General features: G+C 42.6%; 1 protein-coding gene across 1 annotated transcript in view; it reads left to right on the forward strand.

Annotated features, from left to right (window-relative positions):
- The first annotated feature begins 929 nt into the window (after positions 1-929).
- CFAP92 (cilia and flagella associated protein 92 (putative)) overlaps positions 930-22543 on the forward strand; it is a 65458-nt gene continuing 43844 nt past the window's right edge. The window contains exons 1-2 of the mRNA XM_044451512.1: positions 930-1079; positions 5212-5419. Of these exons, the coding sequence (XP_044307447.1) occupies positions 930-1079; positions 5212-5419 (358 nt within the window). The remainder of the gene's footprint in view (positions 1080-5211; positions 5420-22543) is intronic.

Here is a 22543-nt window from a genome sequence, read left to right on the forward strand (position 1 = left end):
CAGTGTCCATAGATTTAATATATAGTTAGGTGGAAGGTTGAGAACAAGACCACAACACAGTCACTGTTGACTTCAAAAGAGGAAATGTCTTTAAAATGAGGAAACTAGTCAAGAAGCAGGGAGTCAAGTGGGTTAAATTGTTCAAAATACTTGGAGATTACTCAAAACCACAATAATAAAGGCACAGATAGTATGCATACCTAGCCCCAAACCATTTAGGGTTTTAAATGGTAGCACTAGCACGTTGAATTGGGCATGGACTTCAACAGGCAGCCAGTACAGCTGAAAGGACTGGCAAAATAAGATCCCATGGAGGTTAAGAGAAGGTGATGGTGAGTTTGCCTTATTAAGGTAATAAGACAATGAGTTAGTATGCCCTGACAGTATAAAATTCCATTTCAGATTATGGTTCTATGTGAAGTAGCCCAACTAGTCCTGGGAAGATAGCAGACTGGAGAAAATTATGTCTAAAAGAGCTTATTTGCAGATACAGTTCTTATTTCAGTGAATGGGAAAACCCAACACATATGGCTGCACATTTTCACATGCATTGTCTGTACAGATTGCTGCAGGAAGTGGGGGCTAAGTACTTCATGTGGATGCAGCATTTGGGTAGAGAAAAGTTTGTTCAAGTCCAATGCACAAGTATATGCTGTATGATGTTCAGACTTTGCAAAGGGACAAAAGGATAGGATAGAGTCCTGTCTTTGATACTAACGTTGGTTCTTTTCAACAGGCTTAAGTAACATCCACTTGGAATACAGCATGGATTTTGTTGCAAGACCCGTGTGTGTACGTCTGTTTGAATAAGATCCTTGGAAAGATGTTGTTAAGTTAAATGTGGGGCATATGATCCTTTGTAATACTTGGAATTATTTTTTCTAGCAAGTAAGCCTTGGATGGTCTCTAGACAGGATGTTCAATCAACAATGTCTAAAGCAAAAGAAGGGAGTATTCCAAAAATGCATCGTTTTTATCATATGGAGTATTTTCTTCTACCAGATGATATTGATCCTCGGAAATTAGATTTGGTGTTATTTGGTCCGTTGGCTAAACTATATCTGGAAACTGAATCTAAGGTAAGGAGAATAAAACACTTACTGTACTTTAGTCCTGGGTTTCCAGATGTGATACCTGTGGACATCTCCAGTGGAATCTCCCTGTCATGCCTCATTTTTTGAAAAACAAGATAGCAAAGCAAAGTGACAACATACATTGCCTCTCCATCCCTGTTTTTTTCTTAGAAGATAAAAATTATGCATGGCTGCTGCAGAAGTTTCCACTTTCAAATATTTTTTTTAAAAATCACAGAATCACTGCAGTTGTGTACTTTGTTTTGTAGTGTGCCCAGCCATCCAGAGAAAAAGAAAACTGTACAATGTGCTGGTGGTAGGGAGTGTCCTAGGGGGATAAAGGTGTGGCAGAGCAAAGGGGTTGCTTTTCCTGTGCTCCTTCTGTGTGTATGTGTATGTGCATGTCATTGCTTGTTGTTTTTAATGTGTATCTTAGTTGGGGTTTTTGGTGGGGGTGGGTTGCACTAGCTTGGATGTAGAAAGGGTTGTTCCCTGAGCACCATAAGCTTGCCACCTGTAAAATGGGAATTCTGTACTTTGTGCAGATAAATGTGGGATTTGGACTTAGGATTCATATTCCACCTCTGCCATGTACTCGGTTTCTTGGTCAAGTAACTTGTCTTTGACCCTCTTTGCTTTCTGTTAAATGGGTGTTGACGAACAAAATGTGAGTTCAAAATACTGGTTTTGTGTTTAGATGTTAGAAATCACCTTTGTTTTGTACTGAAGCTCTTGAACAGGTTCGTTTTTCTTTTGTCCTTACCCATTTGGGGAATGGGTGTTTCGTGCTTGGCCATATTCACCATGATTACCATTTTGGGAATGGGAAGCTCCTTTGTGACAGCCATTTTGTGTGAGCATCCCTGACATGTGGATCCCAGATGTGTTCACCAGACCAGAAAGTGCAGAAGCATCTGTTGTCATCTAATGAGTTTTGGCTATTAGATAGTATAGAAATAAATGAAATGAAATATCCCTTAGCCCTGAGGAATAGGGCTGTTTAATATTATGTGGTTTGGTGACATAGGAAATGGAATCTAGTGATTGGAAACATGAACAGGAGTATTGCATGCAGCAACATTTATTGTGTAACCAAAACAGCACCGATCACACAAAAAAGAAATTACAGAATGATCAGGGATCTCAAAGCTTCCACATATCCAAAAAACTTTGGAAGCAATTGAGGGTGCCTGCCAGAAAAACATGCCAGTGGAGCTGAGAATGCTCAGTGGCCACAAAATGCAGGCTGCTTTAGGGCAGTGAGGAAAATACAGATGGACTGTGGTTCTGAAAGCTTATTCCTCCATGCATGCATGCAAGCACAAAACACTAATTCGTGTTTCTCTTCTCCTTCCAGCTGCTATTAGACTTGCTGTGGAAAAAAGATGGGTATTTTGTCTATCATACTTGCCCCTGCATGACACTGATAGCTGTTACATGGCGGGTGGGTTAATACACAAGGGGGGATAACTGCACTGTCTCCAGCCCAAATTGTTCCACGCTGCTCCTGCTGTAACCTTTTGAAAAAGGCATTGAAGATCCAGTCATAACCCCCACCAGTTGTAGTTTAGCACTGAAGCAATTACTCTCTTAACCAACCATTATAAACCTTCTGTTGTAGTTTTTAAAAATCCCATGTCCTCTTTAAAAACAACTGAAAGCATTTCTTTTAAAGAAAGAAATTGAATGTTCTCATAACCAAGTTTGTACTTCTTTTGAAAATGACTATTGTTAAATACAGACTTTGAACCATTCATGTCTCCTAATCCATTCAAGTAGGGGTCCTAGGCAGTTTAAATAAAACAGTCAGAAGGTAATATTAAAAGCAGCAGCGGCTACTGTGGGTGCACGTTTGCATACTTGTGTGCTGGCCAGACAAGGTAGCTTGCCCTGTGGGGTCTCCATTCCCATTTTATCCATGTAAAAAAAAGGGGTTGAGGCTGGGATGTTGGGGAAGAAAAGAGTATATGAGGATAGAGTTGAGCTTTTGATCTGAAGCTCTTTAAGAATTTTGGATAACAGTTGTCTACATCAAGTGATTGCATCAGTATGGTAGTTCAGATATAAAATGATTTTAAACCTTTAATTTTTAAAGCATTAGTATTACATTTGTGTAGAGGTGCAGGACCTTTTTGAGCCTGAGAGTGAAATTACATTTTGGAGAAGCTCTGTGGGCAGAGCTTGAGTGATGAAATGTGCCCTTGGGTGCAAAAGGGGCCAGGCAAGAATGCAGAGTACCAGTCTGTGCTAGTTTAAGCACTTACTGCCAGCAACTAAGCCTTAGGAGAGGCATTTCTACCTTTTAAAATGGGATGGGGAAGGGAGGGAACTGTTCAGAAGCTGAAAAACCACCCAGTGACTGGGGCAAACAAGTGTGGCTTTCTGGGGAATTGCAGAGGCCTAGATTTACTGCTAGGCTTGAGGTTCTGCCCGCCTGCATTAATGGGTAAGGAAGTTCTTCAATCCTAGCTTGTATCAGATGTGTAGCTGAAAGTTGCCACTGTTCCTCTTTTCATTTTTATGTTTTCTTTGTTGTCTTTTGCCCTTTCTTTTGCTTTTGCTTTTTTTCCCTCCTTACTATCAGTCAGAGACTCCAAAGGATGGTGAGCGGCCCAAGTCGAAAAAGCCAACCACACTGCATATTTCAGTGAGTGCAGAGTAGAATGTGAGATGGAGATGATCCTTTGCCTTCTAAATGTAGGGTTACGTGTTTCATGCATGTTCATGGTTTATGGCATAGTGCAGAGCTTAAGGGTTTCTGCTGAATGGCAGGCCACACTCAAGCATAATGATATCATTTAAATATAGAATTTCTGTGGAATACTCAGGTTGAGTCAGAAGAGCCTTTCAAGTACCAGGTTTCATTCCAAGTAATGGCAATCTTGATGGTGGGTTGGTAGGAGTGCTGTAATGACCATCACTTGCGTTGTGGTAGCACTCCTATTGCAATGGTGACCCACGTGCAAGATAAGAGGGATGGTGCCAGCCTCCTTCAAAAAACTCCAGAAGCAGATAACCATGAAGTTGTGAAAAATAGCCAAACAGAATAAGCTATTGAAATGAATAGACTATCATTGTAGTGCAGTGGTTAGAATGGTGGCCTGGGACTGGGGAGATCCAGCTTCTTCTGCCATGAAGCTCGCTGAGTGACTTTGGGCCAGTCACTGACTCAAAGGCCAGTCTATCTCACAAGGATGTTATGAGGATAAAATGGAAAGTAAACTAACTTGCGTTCCTTGCAAAAGGAGGTATATAAACTTGAATGATCATAAGAGACAATAATACAAATTAAAACTCTATTGTTTTATGAGTGAAACTTTGCCTTCACTTACCAGCTTAAATGTTTAAAGCCTTTTCTTCTGAGGCTTCCCATGCTTTATGTTTGGTAATTCATGAGGTGAAAGAGTTCCAAAGCTTTGGGGCAAACACTGAAAACCCCTTTTTATATGTGTTCTGATTGGTTAACTTGCTAAAAGTGTATACTTGGCAATCCGAGGGATAGTGATAGGTCACAATGGAAGACAGTCTATTCTCTCTGGAAGCAGCTGATCAAAGCTAGCAAATTGAACTGTGCCTAGGAGACAATGGGGAGGATGTATAGATTCTGGGGGATAATTGTTATGGGTCCCAGTGACTTATACGCATCATGAAATGGACTGCATATGAGCCTATGCTTATCATGAGCAGCCTATGCAGCATGCTGTAAAGCGGAGGTGAGATGGAAGACAATAAGTATAAAATAGCTGGTCTTCTTCCAACCAAGACCCAAGATAGGAAGAAGACACAATAGAGCAATTTGAAAAACAAATATTTTGAAACTCATGATATTCTAAGTTGTACCATAATAATATTCAATAATATTAGGTTCAACAGTTGTATTGTTTGGGTCGTATTGGGTGTGTTCCACAAGATCATTTAGTATCTTGTATTCCTGGGATTACAAAATTTGAACAAAGCGTGTTTATAGATTGGGCAATTCATATGTATCTTGGCTTTTTACAATGCACAACAACAATTGCAGCTTTGCTATGAAAATTTACTGGACTATTTTTCTTGGTAGGCAGAATACAAAACAAATACATTTATACATAATGTTTTAGTGTTTCTAATTTTGAAAAAATCTTTTTTTTTAAAATAGGTCGTGAAACCATGGCTTGAAAATAACCAAATATGGGTGTCATGGAACCATAGCATTGAAATTAATGTTACTAATGACTTTCTAATAAAACTAAGAGATCACAACATAAAATTGAGATTATGGGATATCAAAGAAAAGGTTTGTGCAAAAGCCAGGTTTAGTAAACAAAAGGCCAATGTACCACATTCAGAGCAAGGAGATATTGATGGTAAGTTGAGTGTTTAAGGCGCAAGTTACCAGACACCTTAAAAACTCTCTGTTCATGTAAACCATTAACAGTTTTATTTTAACTTCAGTGCAGTACTTAGTGATGCATGCATTGCATTGTGAAATTAGCAAATCTTTCTACTATTTTGCATGCAATGTTTTGGTAAGTGAAGAATGGTCTTACAAGGTATAAGATACTATTGCATTCTTATAGTTAGGCAGAGGTGCTTCCAAAATAGAGATGCTGCTAGTGCTCTTAGTGAGAAAGGACTAACTATTACTATTACTACTTTTTTATAATGGTTTTTCAACAAGAAGCAGTAGTGGGAAAACACAACAAAATCCCATTAATGGGGGAGGGGGATAACACTATGAAACCCTTGTTTGGAAGCACCCCAGGTATTATTTTGGTCAAGGGAGACCACCTGGTAACCCTATCCAGAGCTGTTGGAGCCAAACTATCTTTCAGGTGTTGTCCAAATTATTGTAAAATTTACTAAGAAATTTACTAAATTTCTCCACCTGTCACAGAAGGCTTCTTCTGATACTGACATTTTATCATTGCTAAATTCTTAAATCTGTAATCAACAATTATTTGCAGCTTTTACAGTACTGTGTTTCTCCTGCCCTTTGGTAGGTAAAATTTTGCTATTGAAATGGTACTGGTTTGTTGTTGTTGTTAGTCGCGAAGTCATGTCCCATCGTGACCCCATGGAAAACATTGCTCCAGGCATTCCTGTCCTCCACCATCCCCCAGAGTCCACTTAAGCTCACACCAACTGCTTCAGTGACTCCATCTAGCCACCTCATTCTCTGCTGTCCCCTTCTTCTTTTGCCATCTATTGTTCCCAGCATTAGGCTCTTCTCCAGGGAGTCCTTACTTCTCATTAGGTAGCCAAAGTATTTGAGTTTCATCTTCGGTATCTGGCCTTCTAAAGAGCAGTCAGGGTTGATCTCCTCTAGGACTGACCGGTTTGATTGCCTTGCGGTCCAAGGGAATTGCAGGAGTCTTCTCCAGCACCACAATTCAAAGGCCTCAATTCTTGGCCTTTCTTATAGTCCAAATTTCACAGCCATACATTGCAACAGGGAAAACCATAGCTTTGACTATACGCTGTTTTGTTGGCAGGGTGATGTCTCTGCTTTTTAGTATGCTGTCTAAATTGGCAATAGCTTTCCTCCCCAGGAGCAAGTGTCTTTTAATTTCTTGGCTGCAGTCCCCGTCTGCGGTGATCTTGGAGCCCAGGAAAATAAAATCTGTCACTACCTCCATTTCTTCCCCATCTATTTGCCAGGAAGTGAGAGGACCAGATGCCATGATCTTAGTTTTCTTAATGTTGAGTTTCAAGCCAACTTTTGCGCTTTCTTCCTTCACCCACATTAAGAGGCTCTTTAGTTCCTCTTCACTTTCCGCCATTAGAGTGGCATCATCTGCATATCTGAGGTTGTTGATATTTCTCCCAGCAGTCTTAATTCCAACTGGAGAGTCATCTAGCCCCGCCTTTCTCATGATGTGCTCTGCACATAAGTTAAATAGGCAGGGCGACAGTATACAGCCTTGCCAAACTCCTTTCTCAATTTTGAACCAGTCAGTGGTTCCGTGTCCAGTTCTCACTGTTGCTTCTTGACCCACATAAAGGTTTCTCAAGAGACAAATAAGATGGTCTGGTGCTCCCATCTCTTTAAGAACTTGCCGCAATTTGTTGTGATCCACACAATCAAAGGCTTTAGCATAGTCAATGAAGCAGAAGTAGATGTTCTTCTGGAACTCCCTAGCTTTCTCCATGATCCAGTGTATGCTGGCAATTTGATCTCTAGTTCCTCTGCCTCTTCGAAATCTTGCCTGTACTTGTAATCCTGCCTAGCTTGTAGGATTTTGAAGATAACTGTGCTAGCATGTGAAATGAGTGCAATGGTGCGGTAGTTTGAACATTCTTTGGCATTGCCCTTCTTTGGGCTCGGAATGTAAACTGACCTTTTCCGATCCTGTGGCCACTGTTGAGTTTTCCAAGTTTGCTGGCATATTGAGTGTAGCACTTTTACTGCATCGTCTTTTAGGATTTTGAATAGCTCAGCTGGAATACTGTCACCTCCACTAGCTTTGTTGCTGCTCAGACTTCCTAAGGCCCATTTGACTTCACATTCCAGGATGTCTGGCTCGAGGTCAGTGACCACCCCATCGTGGTTATCAGGGACTTTAAGCTCTTTCTTGTATAGTTCCTTCGTGTAATCTTTCCACCTCTTCTTAATCTCTTCTGCCTCTGTTAGGTCCCTGTCATTTTGGTCCTTTATCATAGCCATCTTTGCATGAAATGATCCCTTCATATCTCCAATTTTCTTGAAGAGATCTCTGGTCCTCCCTATTCTATTGTTTTCTTCTATTTCTTTGCACTGTTCATTTAAGAAGGCCTTCTTATCCCTTCTAGCTATTCTCTGGAATTCTGCATTCAATTGGGTGTATCTTTCCTTTTCTCCCTTGCCTTTCTCTTTCCTTCTTTCCTCAGCTAATTGTAAAGCTTCCGCAGACAACCATTTTGCTTTCTTGCATTTCTTTTTCTTTGGGATGGTTTTAGTTGCTATCTCTTGTACAGTGTTGCGAACCTCCGTCCATAGTTCTTCAGGCACTCTGTCTATCAGATCTAATTCCTTAAATCTATTTGTCACCTCTACTGTATATTCATCAGGGATATGATTTAGGTCATACCTGAGTGGCCTAGTGCTTTTCCCTACTTTCTTCAATTTATGCCTAAATTTTGCAACAAGAAGCTCCTGACCTGAGCCATAGTTGGCTCCTGGTCTAGTTTTTACAGACTGTATAGAGCTTCTCCATCTTTGGCTGCAGAGCACATAGTCAATCTGATTTCTGTGTTGACCGTCTGGTGATGTCCATGTGTAGAGTCGTCTCTTGGGTTGTTGGAAAAGAGTGTTTGCTGTGACCATCGTATTCTCTTGGCAAATTCTACCAGCCTGTGCCCTGCTTCATTTTGTACTCCAAGGCCAAACCTGCCTGTTATTCCAGTTATCTTTTGGCTGCCTACTTTGACATTCCAATCCCCCATGATGATAAGGACATCATTTTTGGGTGTTAATTCTAGAAAGTGTTGTAGGCCTTCATAAAACTGGTCAACTTCAGCCTCTTCAGTACCAGTGGTTGGGGCATAGACTTGGACTACTGTGATGTTGAATGGTTTGCCTTGGATTCGAACTGAGATCATTCTGTCATTTTGGAGATTGTATCCCACTACTGCTTTTCCTACTCTTTTATTGACTGTGAAGACTACTCCATTTCTTCTGAGGGATTCTTGCCCGCAGTAGTATAACTGATGGTCATCTGAATTAAATTCACCCATTTCCTGTCCATTTTAGTTCACTGATTTCTTAGATGTCGATGTTCAGTCTTGTCACCTCTTGTTTAACCACATCCAGCTTGCCTTGATTCATGGATCTTACATTCCAGGTTCCTATGGAGTATAGATCTTTACAGCATCGGACTCTCCTTTTATCACCAGATACATCTGCAACTGAGTGTCGTTTCGGCTTTGACCCAGTCACTTCATTCTTTCTGGCACTACTAGTACTAGCCCTCCACTCTTCGGCAGTAGCATATTGGACACCTTCCAACCTGAGGGTTCATATTCCAGCATCATATTTTTTTGCCTTTTGGTACTGTCCATGGGGTTTTCATGGCAAAGATACTGGAGTGGGTTGCCATTTCCTTCCCCAGTGGATCAGCTTTTGTCAGAGCTCTGTGCTATGACCTGACTTTCTTGGGTGCCCCTGCACAGCATAGCTCATAGCTTCATTGAGCTACGCAAGCTCTTTCGCCACGACAAGGCAGTGATCCATGAAGGAGGGTACTGATTTAAATATTTTAAATGGTCAGTACATTTCACCCTCTGTATGACCATATTTTGCCTAGTTTTTTCAATCTTTTATAATGAAATTGGTATTTAAAGCTCTTTATCACCATTGTACTATTTCCTGAACCTTTTCCAATTTCAGCTGTGAAACTGAACACAAAAACCTCTCAGTTGGGAAGAAGGCAATAGCACTGATAACTTTCAGCATCTTTAAAATGCACTGAAGTGAACTGAAACTACATGATAAAACTAAGAATCCTAGGTAGAACAGATATCTTCTAGTGTTAATCTTTTTGACACATGGCTCATAAGATCCTTTTCCTGAACTTGTGCTTGGGAGCTGAAACTTGGTATTTCTTGTCTGCAGAATTCTCTTAGGGTGTGTGCATGCTCATTCTGCATACTTATATTGGCGGAGGCTGTAGAGTAACAGGAGTGCAGTGACTAGTGTTTTTATCATCCTCGCTTGAATACATTTTGAATTCTTTTGTCATTGGGTCACTTATTTCACATTCCAAACTCTCTTGCCTTCATGTATCTGCCAGGAATTTTCTTTATTCTTTACTGGTATTTAATGTTACAGTTAATTTTTAAAAGGAGAACTCGGTGCTGAATTCTGGAAAGAAAGCTTTTCTTCTCTGTTACATAAGAAATGAATAAGGAGATCATGTGGGGGTGTGATAATGCAACTTAGACAAAGTTAGACAAAGGCACTACCCTTGAACGTTTTACCTTGTTGCTTTCCTTCTCTACCAAGGTGCAGTGAAGCGTATGGTTTTGTTTCAGCGAGACTTCTTAGAACGCAATGGGCCAAAACCCAGCTACACAAAAAATATACCAAAAGTGGTATCCAGTGTACAACAGCAATCACCAGTCGGCACTTCTCCAGGTACGACAGTAAGAGTACAGTGCTCAAGTATGCAGTACAAACCAGGTCTCAAAAGAAATATTTCCATTGATGAAAGTGGGCATTTTAATAAAGAAGCCAGGACTTTGGCTTTGCAGCAAGGCAGAGATATCAATTTAACTACTGCCTGAAGCATATAGCTTTTATGACGGAATCCTGATTAATTCTCTTACAATCATTTGTTGTTATTCTTTATATCCATTGCCTTGCTAACATACACAGTATCCTTTGCTTCCTGTTTTAACCGTGCTGTCCTATTGATGTGTTGTTATATGAGGGGTGGCTGCAATGTACTCAGCTTAAATATAAAGCCTACTTTGATTCTACATTGTCTGAGAATTTTTCTGCTATGCATCATATTTAACAGCCACTATTTATTCTCATATGGTTAGCATTGTTTACTTTGGGGTCCACTTCTTGGCTTTGATGCTACTTCTGTGGGGCTAGAGAGTCCATTCAGTGATTCTTTCTTAGTACTAGCTGGGGTAGGGGGTGTTGGTAGAACAAGTCTCTATCAAATTAGATAAAAAGAAGTACTTCTTCACCTAGTGTACAGTTGACCCATGGGATTCACTACCACAAGTTGTGCTGGTGGCCACCAACTTTGATAGCTTTAGAAGATTAGATAGATTCGTGGAGGAGATTATCTGTTGTGAGCTAGCTAAGGCTACTAGCTATCAGTATCAGAGGCAGGGTGTTTTCGAATAACAGTTCCTGGGGAGCACAGGCAGAAGGGTGCTAAGCACTCATGTCCTACTGGTGAGCTTCTCATGGGCAGCTGGTTGGCCAGTGTGTAACAGAATGGATTAGATAGGCCAATCACATCTTATGAATTTATGTAATTGGCTTGACTGATTACCTTTTCTCTACTACCAAAAAAAGAGGAAAATTAGCACTCTGGATGGCATTGTAATGGGAAGCTGGTTTGTGCAGCAAGACAGCAGCTTAAAACTACCTAATCAGGGGTAGCAATGGGAATTCACTGAGCTTCCTATATGGTAGATTTTGAATGGCAGTCTCCAAATGGCCATGGGCTTCCTTCATGTGAGAATGTTCATTATGGAATCAAATGCTGCATGTTGAATCTGATGTAAGCCCTATGGAGTCTAGTCAGATGTGTTCCTAATTAGGTGTGAATAGCACTGCAGTGTCAGTGATTCCCAGCTAGATAGTTTGTTTACCTTTAATCCATTGGGGTGTGTCATTACCTACTGGAACCATGTTAGTATAAATAGACCTGAGCCTTATAATTTATTTTTTTCTTTTGTATTCTTTAAAAAAAGCTCAAAATGTCCTGCTATAGCACTTATCAAGAACCATGAATTATACTAATCTGTCTGTAGATTGATAAAAGATGAACTGACCGGTCCCTTTGAGACCAGGGCTGGAGTGCCTCTACTTGGTGTTGGGCGAACGAGACAGATTGGGGATTCTATTGGTGTACCGTGCACCTTTCTGCCCAGCAGTCTCCCTATCTGAGCTGACAGAGACCGTCTCGGATCTGGTGTTGAGGACCCCCAGGATGTTGGTCCTGGGGGACTTCAATCTCCATGCCGAGTCTGGACTGACCGGGGCGGCTCAGGACTTCATGGCCTCTATGACGGCCATGGGCCTGTCTCAACACGTCACTGGCCCTACCCATGAACGTGGACACACTCTGGACCTGGTATTCACGACGGGGCAGGTAGAGGATGACCTGAGGGTGAAGAACTTATGTTTGACTCCCCTGTCATGGTCAGATCACCTCCTGGTGAGGTTTGTGCTCGAGAGCGGCCTCTCCCTCTATAAGAGTGCGGACCCGATTGTATGGGCCCGCCCCCGGAGCCGGATGGATCCGGATGGATTCCTGGGGGCCCTGGGGGAATTTCCGGCTGACAAGACTGGTGCTCCTGTCGAGGCTCTGGTCGAACTGTGGAACGGAGAGATGACCAGGGCTGTGGACACAATCGCTCCTAAGCGTCCTCTCCCACCGGGCAGAGTCCGCTCTTCCCCTTGGTATACACCTGAATTACGGGCGATGAAGCGAGTTGGGAGACGGCTAGAGCGTAGGTGGAGGAAATCACGGGATGAATCTGACCGAACACACTTGAGAGCCCACTATCGGGCCTATGCTGTGGCGGTGAAGGCGGCGAAAAAGAAGTTTTTTTCTGCTTCCATTGCCTCCTCACAATGCCGTCCAGCGGAGCTTTTTCGAGTGGTGCAAGGCCTGGTTCGCCTGGGTCCTAAGGAAGATCCGATGCCACCCTCAAAGGCCCGCTGTGACGACTTTGCCAGGCATTTCAGGGAGAAAATCGCTCAGATTCGTCACGAGCTGGACTCCACTAATGAATCAGAGGTCTCTGAGGAGTCGCCAATGCCACCGTCTGGTCCAAAATTACTGGAGGAATTTCAATTATTGCGGCCCAATGATGTGGACAAGGTGCTTGGAAGAGTACGTCCCACCACGTGCCTATTGGATCCTTGCCCGTCTTGGTTAATAAATAACTCCAAGCACGGGATTGGGACCTGGATTTTGGAAGTGGTTAACGCTTCTCTGAGGGAGGGTCGAGTGCCTGCCCCTTTAAAGGAGGCGGTAATACGACCGGTCCTGAAGAAAGCGTCACTGGATCCAGAGATGGCCACTAACTATAGACCTGTGGCCAACATCCCGTTTCTGGGCAAGGTGCTGGAGCGAGTGGTGGCGGGACAACTCCAAGCACTCTTGGAGGAAACTGATTATCTGGATCCTTTTCAGTCCGGCTTCAGACCCGGGTACAGTACTGAATCTGCCTTGGTCGCCCTGTACGACGACCTGTGCAGGGAGAAGGACAGGGGGAGTACATCCCTGTTGGTTCTTCTGGACCTCTCGGCGGCTTTCGATACCATCGACCATGGTATCCTTCTGGATAGGCTAGCGGGATTGGGGGTTGGAGGCACTGCTTTGCAGTGGTTCCGCTCCTATCTCGACGGTCGATTCCAGAAGGTAGTGCTGGGGGACCATGTTTCTACGTCATGGCAGCTATGCCATGGGGTACCACAGGGCTCCATTCTATCCCCTCTGCTATTTAACATCTATATGAAACCGCTGGGAGAGGTCATCAGGAGGTGTGGGCTGCGGAATCATCAATACGCTGATGATACCCAGCTTTACCTCTCATTCTCCACTAATCCAGATGAGGCAGTGGCTGTGCTGAACCGGTGCTTGGCCGAGGTAAGGGAATGGATGAGGGCCAATAAACTGAAACTCAACCCAGACAAGACGGAGGTCCTGTTGGTTGGCGGATCGGGTTTCGGAGAGGGTGGATTTGACCTGGTCCTGAATGGTGCAACACTCCCTCTTAGGGATAAGGTCCGCAGCTTAGGTGTACTCCTCGACCCGGAGCTTTCTTTGGAAGCTCAGGTGACAGCGGTAGTGAGGAACGCCTTCCTTCAGCTTCGGCTGATTAATCAGCTGCGCCCCTACCTGGAATACGACTGCCTGGCGACGGTGACACACGCGCTGGTGACTTCCCGCCTAGACTTCTGTAACGCGCTTTACGTGGGGCTTCCCCTGAAGACAGTCCGAACACTTCAATTGGTGCAAAATAGAGCTGCCAGGTTGCTGACGGGGACGGGGCGTTATGCTCACATGACTCCAGTCCTCCATCAGCTTCACTGGCTTCCCATTGAAGCCCGGGCCCAATTCAAGGTGTTGATTATGACCTACAAAGCCCTAAACGGCTTGGGTCCTGGCTACCTGAACGAGCGCTTACGTCCGTATATGCCCGACCGCCCTTTGAGATCTGCGGGAGAGTCCCTTCTCCGGGAACCCTCCATGAAAGAAATTAGGAGAGTAAGTACCCGGAAGAGGGCTTTCTCTGCGGTGGCGCCCAACCTATGGAATTCACTCCCCAAAGAGGTCCGCCTGGCACCGTCGTTACTGGTTTTTCGGCGCCAGGTAAAGACCTTTTTATTTAAACATCATTTCAATTGTTAAAACATATGATCTGGCCTGGGCAACTTCTTCTTCCTTCTCTTTCTCCTCCTATATTTTTATTTTATACTGATAATTTTAATTTTGTATTTGTAAATCAATGTATTTTTTGTATTGTTATATTTAATGGTAATTTATTATGTACTATTGTATTTCAATGTATTTTATCATGTTGTAAGCCGCCCCGAGGTTTCGGCAAGGGGCGGCATAGAAATGTTATAATAATAAAAATAATAATAATAATATTTGCATGCAAGCAATGCAATCCAGTGAATATTAAGTTAATTCCAATAGTTCCAGTAGTTAAGTCGGCAGGTGATCCTTCAGGCACCCTCCACACAAGCTGCAAAAGGCCTGCAAAACAAAACAAAACAAAACAAACAGGAATTGACCTGGAGGCCAGTGAAGATGTATAGATGATACACTTGTATTTACCAATATCAGTTAGTAGTCTGAAAGCCATATTCTGAACCAAGTGAAATTTCTGGGTCAGTGTACCTAGCTGGAGTTTAACAGAGCATTAGACTGAAGCAAGACTACCATTATCTGAGTAATTTCAGTTTGCAGTGCAACCTAAGCTGGTAGAAGGTGCTTCAGGCCACAGAAACTATTTATGCCTTGATTAACAAAGATGGATTCATGAGCATCCCCAATCTATGAACCTGATCCTTTAGAGCATGGGTCCTCAAACTACAGCCCGCGGGCCAGATCCGGCCTACCATGCCCATTTATCTGGCCCGCCTCAGAGGTTTTGGACTCGCCACGCCCAATCTCTGAGCGAGCAAGCCGCTGTCTCATGGCACATGCTCGCCCACCCCCGCCTTGCCGTCCCTCCCCTTGCCGCGCACGCCTGCCCGCCCCTGCCCCCTCACTGGCCTGCATGCGCTGCCAGCACCCCCTTGCTGCCCTGCGCCCACCACCGGCACCTTTCAGCTGGCCCCCTGCTGAAAAAGTTTGAGGACCCCTGCTTTAGAGGGAGTGCAAAACCCTCTAGAACAATTTGGCTGTTACCTGCCTAGGCAGAAATGCCTATGAAATGTACCTTTGTTTTCTAAACTGAGCTTATTTTATTGGCCCTGATCCAGTCCATTACTGCATCCAGGCACTCATTTGCTACTCCTGCTGGTACATCTGCATTAGATCAGAATAAGTTGGTTGTCATCTGCCTACTGATGATGTATTATACCAGGTTTCCATATGATAATGATTCTTTCATAATTGCTAATAAATAAGTTCTAATTTCTTGCAACTAGTCTTATATATAATATAATGGAATTTATATCCTTACATTTATCCATCCCAGTATTCATTCCTAATGATCTATAAATAAGACAAATAAAAAGGTGGAGAAAGTACATCTTTGTTGTGTTCATTTGCTTGGGAATAACTGATTTGATTCCATTTAATCTTCCTGACCTTTGGATCTATTTTAAAATTCCCAAATCAAGTGGGACAAGTTTGCTAATGACACTAAACTATTTAGGGTAGTTAAAAACAACAGGGATTGTGAGGAGTGCCATAGGGATCTCCCCAGGCTGGGTCAGTGAGCATCAAAATGGCAAATGAAGTTCAGTGTAAGCATGGATAAAGTGATCTTTCCTGAGGCAAAGCATCCCAATTTCAAGAGTGGGCTGATGGGATCTGAGTTGGCAGTAATTTAACAGAGAAGAGAATTTGTGGCTGTGATGGAAATATTGATGAAAATTTTGATCTTAGCTATTGTGAAAACTGTCAACTCCATATTAGGCATAATTAGGAAAGGAATTGAAAATGAAACTGCCAAGATCATACTCCTTAATTTCAAATTTATGTGCATCCACACTTAGACTATTATATACAGTTTTGGTCACTGCACCTGAAAAAGGACATTATTGAGTTGGAAAAAATGCAGAGAAGGACATCTAAAAGAATGAAGGTGCTAGAGCAACTCCCTTGTTGAGAGATGTCTCCAACATGTTGTATTTTTTAGTTTAGAAGAAAGATAGGAGAGTGAGATAAATGACTGGTATTTAAAATTATGCATGGTGAAGAACAAATGGGCAGGGGGAATTTTTTTCTCCTTCTTCCTTAGTACTAAAACCTGGGGTCATTTTACAATGCTGATTGGTGGGAGATTCAGATTAAAGAAATGAAAATGCTCACAGTGCATAGCTGGCTAAGTACTACCTTCATTATGCCTGCATATATCAGTTGTGGAGAATCTTGGGCAGACAGTACTCTTGTACCCAACCTGCTGGAAGGATCCTGTGTGTAGCTGTTTTATCGCTGTGTGAACAGAGCACTGGCCTGAATGAACCATTGGTCTGAGCTAGCATGCTTGTAGTTTATATTTATAAAGTTACTATATTAACTTTCTCTAGGTTTGTCCACTCAGTTCAGTCTTGTGCTTTCTTTACATCAATAAAGTATAGATTTGTAAATATTCTATTTATGTTATGCTTAGTTACACCAGATATTGCTGTTATTATCCAAGAATATACTTCCGTAGAAAAAGATCCTGTTTATGTTCAAGTAGTTAGGTGAGAACACAGTATACCTCCTAAGATAACTTAAAGAATCTTATAGTTGTAATTCAGTAATAATAATGGAGTTGTTGTATAAGACTTACCCTTTCTACTCAGTAATTAAACTTAAGTGAATTCCTTAATGAGCTCAAAGAAGTTTGATTTTTTTCTTGCCTGATTATGTACTTGGGATGTTAGATTTATAAAACTCCCTGCTAGCATGAATAGCTGAACAAATGTAATTAGCAAACATTCTAGTTATTCCAGTTTCTGACAACTTTATTTTATAGCTACTTGTAGTAAAGAGGAATGAAATGTAATCTAAAATCTCAGGTATATTAATCATATGGATTTTCTTTGGGTAATCTGTTGTATATGGGTAAAAATAGCGGGTTAGATTCACTGTGTGCCCCTGACAGCAGAAGCACTTTTTATTGGGACATTCCAACTGATGGGAAGTAGGAAATGTACATTTTGCCCATTCACTCTGCAGCCTCCAGAGCCATCACCTGTAATATCAAGGATCACCTTAAGAGAATAATTCCCTCCAGTGTGAGAGGGAAGGGAGAATGCCTCTTTTAAGAAGTGCTTGTCACCTGTCAGTTGCATAAATACATTTAAAGCAACAACCTGCTGCCCTACTAACCAGTGGTACTTTTTTGGTTGATTAAGGTTGCAATCCTATGCCCACTTACCTGGGGCCAAGCCATACTGAACTGTTCAACCTCTGAGTATACATGTATAGTGTGGTGTGAATGTGCTTTTTAATCTGTCAATAAACCTTCCAAACAAACTTTTCAGACCTAATATGTATCAAATGTGTTACAGGCCATTACAGTTCAGCTGCAGGTAAGCATCTGGAAGATGAATGTAGAGCCGTCGATCAAAAATCCTCTCTCAAAGATAGTTCTCCACAGAGTTCCACAAAAGTTGAAGAAATTAACCGTTCACTGAGGTAAGACTCAGAAACGGAAACAATTAGGATCATGTCTGCTTGCAGGGAAAAGTGCATTTAAATCTTTAAATGTAATTGTACAGAGCTCTTCTAGATCTCATGTAAGAAATACACATTTTTTTTCAGTGACAGCCAACTTTGACCTTGACATCTGCTGACAGGTTTGACAAAAGTAAAGTCGCATCGAAATGCAAAGACAACAACAAACAGCCAGTTTATCCCATTTATACAAGGTGTTTGTTTGTTTGTTGCATTTATATGCCATCCCACAGCCCTGAGGTGCCCTGGCTGGGATGCAATAAAACATCGATATTAATTAAATCAACAACTAGTACCATTCATTAAAATTGTATAAACCAGTAAAGCAATACAATACAATACAGTATAAGGTACACAAAATAGGGTACAAAAAGATACAAAAACTGACGGTGCAAAAACTCTCTCCAGCCATATTTCACCCACCCTTCAACGTCTCCGCACACTCTGTAATGTTTTCAGGAGGGTAGAGAGGCTGCAGGACTCTGTTTCTGCCAGTTCAGTTGCTCGAGCTTGACTGTGGGTCCAGCCCTGCGCTTGTTTCTCCCAGTGGGAAAACGAAAATATCTGTGTAGCAGAAGGCATCACGCATATGCTGCAATATACAGTATGTCAAAATTGTCATCAAATCAATACAGTCACTGCGGTAGGGATAAAGCTTTTTTAAATTACTTTTTATGGTGTGTCAGCAATTCAAGATACAAACATAATGGCAACTGAACCAGGTGCTGCCTCTCCTCCTCCTCCTGGAAAGACAATGCAAGTTCAGTAGCGGGCACATGATCCAATGATATCTTTTGATGCAGAATGAATATGCAGCATGTTGGGTGATAGTTGAGTTATTATAAGACCCTAAATCCACACTAGGTTGGGGGATATTTTAAAAAAAATCTTTACTAGCCTAGTAGCATTCAGATGTGTTTGACTTCAATTCCCGACATGCTGGCTGGGAATCATGGGGAAAGGTTTAGGATAGTTCAGGGCAGCCTCCCCCAGCCTGGTTCCCAGATAAGCAACAGTAATATTAAGTGTTAAAAACAAATTAGCTACTAAATGCCTGTTTGACTCAAAAAACCTTTACTTGGCACCTCAAAGAGATCAGTGATGCACTTTCCAGGGGATCAGGGTGCCGTGACAGAAAAGGCCCTTCTCTTTGCCCTATCCTTCCTCATGGGAATGGTACACGAAGAAGGACTTATGTCAGCAATCTTAATAAACAGGGACATATATAGTTATTCCCTCAGCTATTTAGAGCTTTGTATTTTAAAGTAAGCACTTTGAATTGGGCCTGGACTGTGGCAATAACCAACACAGCTGATGGAAGACTGGCATAATGTTTTTGTTTTGTTACTTTATAATATTTATTTTCCTATTTGGTTAGTTTGCAGTATGTTCTCCTTACTGTTTTTGAAGCTCTTAGACTGAGCTCATTGGCTTGGAAAGTGCAAAGGAAAAGTTTGCCTGTTAGCCAATGTTTGTGTTGTCAGGCAGCGGATTTTATTGAGTGTGGGAAGCAGCTGCAACATTACAATATTTTGCTAACCACATGTGACTGAATGGCTATCCATAAAGAAGAAAAGAAAGAAAGAACAGCTTTGTATTTAGTGTAGTTTGTTGTTTCTTTCCCTTTCATTGTGATATTGTGGCAGATGTATGCATGTAGGATTGAAATCAGTAATTAAAAAAGGACTTTTCTAGTAGGACAAAGCAATTTGAAATATTCTTCTTTGACTGGTCAATGGTTCCTCTGGAGCCATCCTTCTTTGCACTGTGTATAAAGTTTGATTATGTTGGGGAAAGAGCTACTGACTTAAACCTTCTGTACAGCTAAATATTTAGGGATAAGATACTCAGTTTCTGTCTGATTCCTTCCTGTTAATTTTCCTCACAACTATCTTGGTGAGTTGTTCCCTAGGAAGGGATCCAAGACAGTTCGCTGTTATTAATCTGCATGGTTTCACTGTGGTACAGAGTTAGGGTAGCTGCTTTTACAGGAATCTTCTGTTCTTTAAGTCAGCACATAACCTGACTGGGGACTTGGGCAGCAGGGCCTAAATGCCTTACTCCCTGTGCCATTGAGGCAGATTTCAGGCTGAAGGAGTTATTGACATGGTCTCCCATGTTCCTGTGCCACCGGTACAATCCCCAGAAGAGCTGTTGCTCCTCATCAGCAACTGGATGGCTTGAGAAACCAGTGGGGGAATGGATGGCCCTGCAGGCTTAGTTTTTCAGTCCAAGCATCAGATTGTACTGAATAGTGATGGCTTCTCCCTTTTGCCTTCTCTTTCTCACCTGGCCAACCTATTACTTGATCACCCACTTGTCCACCATAACTACATCTCCTGCCTCTATTTCTTCGTTGTGATGTGGCTGTCTGGAACCTGACCCTATCCTGTCTTCAACTAAACCATGTACCTATGGCCCTTCGGATTTCAACCTGCCTAGACTTCCATTGTTTCCTGTCTCCAAGCTTGGCCAAAGCATGAGGCTTCTTGGATTTGGAACTTGGAGCAGAAGGAAGGAAGCTAGGACATGTTGGGCAGTGCTTGGTCTAAGAGCTCTGTCGTTATCTTTGCCAGGAGAAAAGATAACCACACAATAAGAAAAGGCAAGGGCAACAGTCATAAGAAGCTCAATTATGTGTATATTTTGGTAGCATTTGTTACTTTTTTCCCATTGAAGGTGATTGTAATTTTAACTGACCCTTAATTTATTTGATACACTAGAAGAATTGAACTCTTCAACTTTTTATCAGTTTCATGTGTATTTGTAAACCTCAGATTATTCTGTAATCTCAGTTGTTGGCCAACTACCTGATAGGCTGCTGGAAATACAGCTTGATAATGGTCACACAAGTCCTTTTAGGTTTGTATGCCAGTAAGAAGACTGATCTTACACTGGAAGATGTTTATGGTAGTTGAGATACACACCAGTATACAGGGGTTTCTGAACTTGGACAACCACATGTTGGGGATTACATAAGTGGACCTAGCTGGAGCTGGGGGTCAGACTAGATGGCCCAGGAGATCCCTTCTGACTCACTTTTTTCCTGTGTTTCTAACTTTCTGGGCCTGCTGGCACATTTGGAAATTTAAGTAAGTGTTGTGGGCCCCATCACAAAATGCCTTAATGGCAGGTTACCAGTTTGGCATCTGCCTGCCACATCCATCTTGAGTCTTAGGTTGTGTCTTACTCTGCCAACATTTTCAGTTCTTGTCTACTGGCACCACAAGATCTCTTTAATAAGGGCTTATCTAATTAAGCTAACTGCTGGAGGTGTGATACAACTAAACATACATGCTTCTGTTAAACAGTTTGGCAATGTCCAAGAGTTGCCTCTTCCAGGGAGGCCTTATTGCACAGATACATTTTGTATTGCAATTATTCACTGATGCACATGTTTTTTAAAATGACTTGTGTGTGTCATAGGATTTAACAAATGCTTAGCACAAGTGTTCGTTCAACTTTTTTGCTGCTAAAAGACTGGTATTACAACATTGGAAGGATGATCGCTCGGCTCCTATACTGCAATGCATTGAGGAGCTTACAGTGCATAGCCTGGCAAATTGTTTGATAATATTATTATTATTATTAGAACATTTCTATGCCGCCCCTTGCCGAAGCCTCGGGGCAGCTTACAAACACAATAAAATACAATAAAATACAAAAATAACAATATAAAATTAAAATTAACAATATAAAATAAATATAAAATATAAAAGAAGTTGCCCTGGCCAGATATATAAGCAAATATTGTTTACAATTAAAATGACGTTTAAATAAAAAAGTCTTCACCTGGCGCCGAAAAACAAGTAACGACGGCACCAGGCGGACCTCTCTGGGGAGCGCATTCCATAGATTGGGCGCCACCGTAGAGAAAGCCCTCCTCTGAGTACCTACCCTCCGAAATTCTTTCATGGAGGGTTCCCGGAGAAGGGCCTCTCCCGCAGATCTCAAGGGGCGGTCGGGCATATATGGATGTAAGCGCTCCTTCAGGTAACCAGGACCCAAGCCGTTTAGGGCTTTATAGGTCATAACCAACACCTTGAATTGGGCCCGGACTTCAATGGGAAGCCAGTGAAGCTGACGGAGGACTGGAGTCACGTGAATGTAACGCCCCGTCCCCGTCAGCAACCTGGCAGCTCTATTTTGAACCAATTGAAGTATCCAGACCGTCTTCAAGGGCAGCCCCACGTAAAGCGCGTTACAGAAGTCAAGGCGGGAAGTCACCAGCGCGTGTGTCACCGTCACCAGGCAGTCGTACTCCAGGTAGGGGCGCAGCTGATTAATCAGCCGAAGCTGAAGGAAAGCGCTCCTCGCCACCGCTGTCACCTGAGCTTCCAATGAAAGCTCTGGGTCGAGGAATACTCCTAAGCTGTGGACCTTGTCCCTAAGAGGGAGTGCAACCCCATTCAGGACCAGGTCAAATCCACCCTCTCCGAAGCCCGATCCGTCAACCAACAGGACTTCCGTCTTGTCTGGATTGAGCTTCAGTTTATTGGCCCTCATCCATTCCCTTACCTCGGCCAACCGGTTCAGCACAGCCACTGCCTCACCTGGATTGGTGGAAAATGAGAGGTAGAGCTGGGTATCATCAGCGTACTGATGATTCCGCAGCCCACACCTCCTGATGACCTCTCCCAGTGGTTTCATGTAGATGTTAGACAGCAAAGGGGACAAAATGGAGCCCTGTGGTACTCCATGGCATAGCTGCCATGGCGCAGAGTCATAGTCCCCCAGCACTACCTTCTGGAATCGGCCATTGAGATAGGGGCGGAACCACTGTGAAGCAGTGCCTCCGACCCCCAATCCCGCTAGCCTATCCAGAAGGATACCATGGTCGATGGTATTGAAAGCCGCTGAGAGGTCCAGAAGAACCAACAGGGACGCACTCCCCCTGTCCTTCTCCCT

Source organism: Varanus komodoensis, unplaced genomic scaffold, assembly GCF_004798865.1.
Source record: "Varanus komodoensis strain SLA01 unplaced genomic scaffold, ASM479886v1 scaffold6_2, whole genome shotgun sequence".
Taxonomy (NCBI): Eukaryota; Metazoa; Chordata; class Lepidosauria; order Squamata; family Varanidae; genus Varanus; species Varanus komodoensis.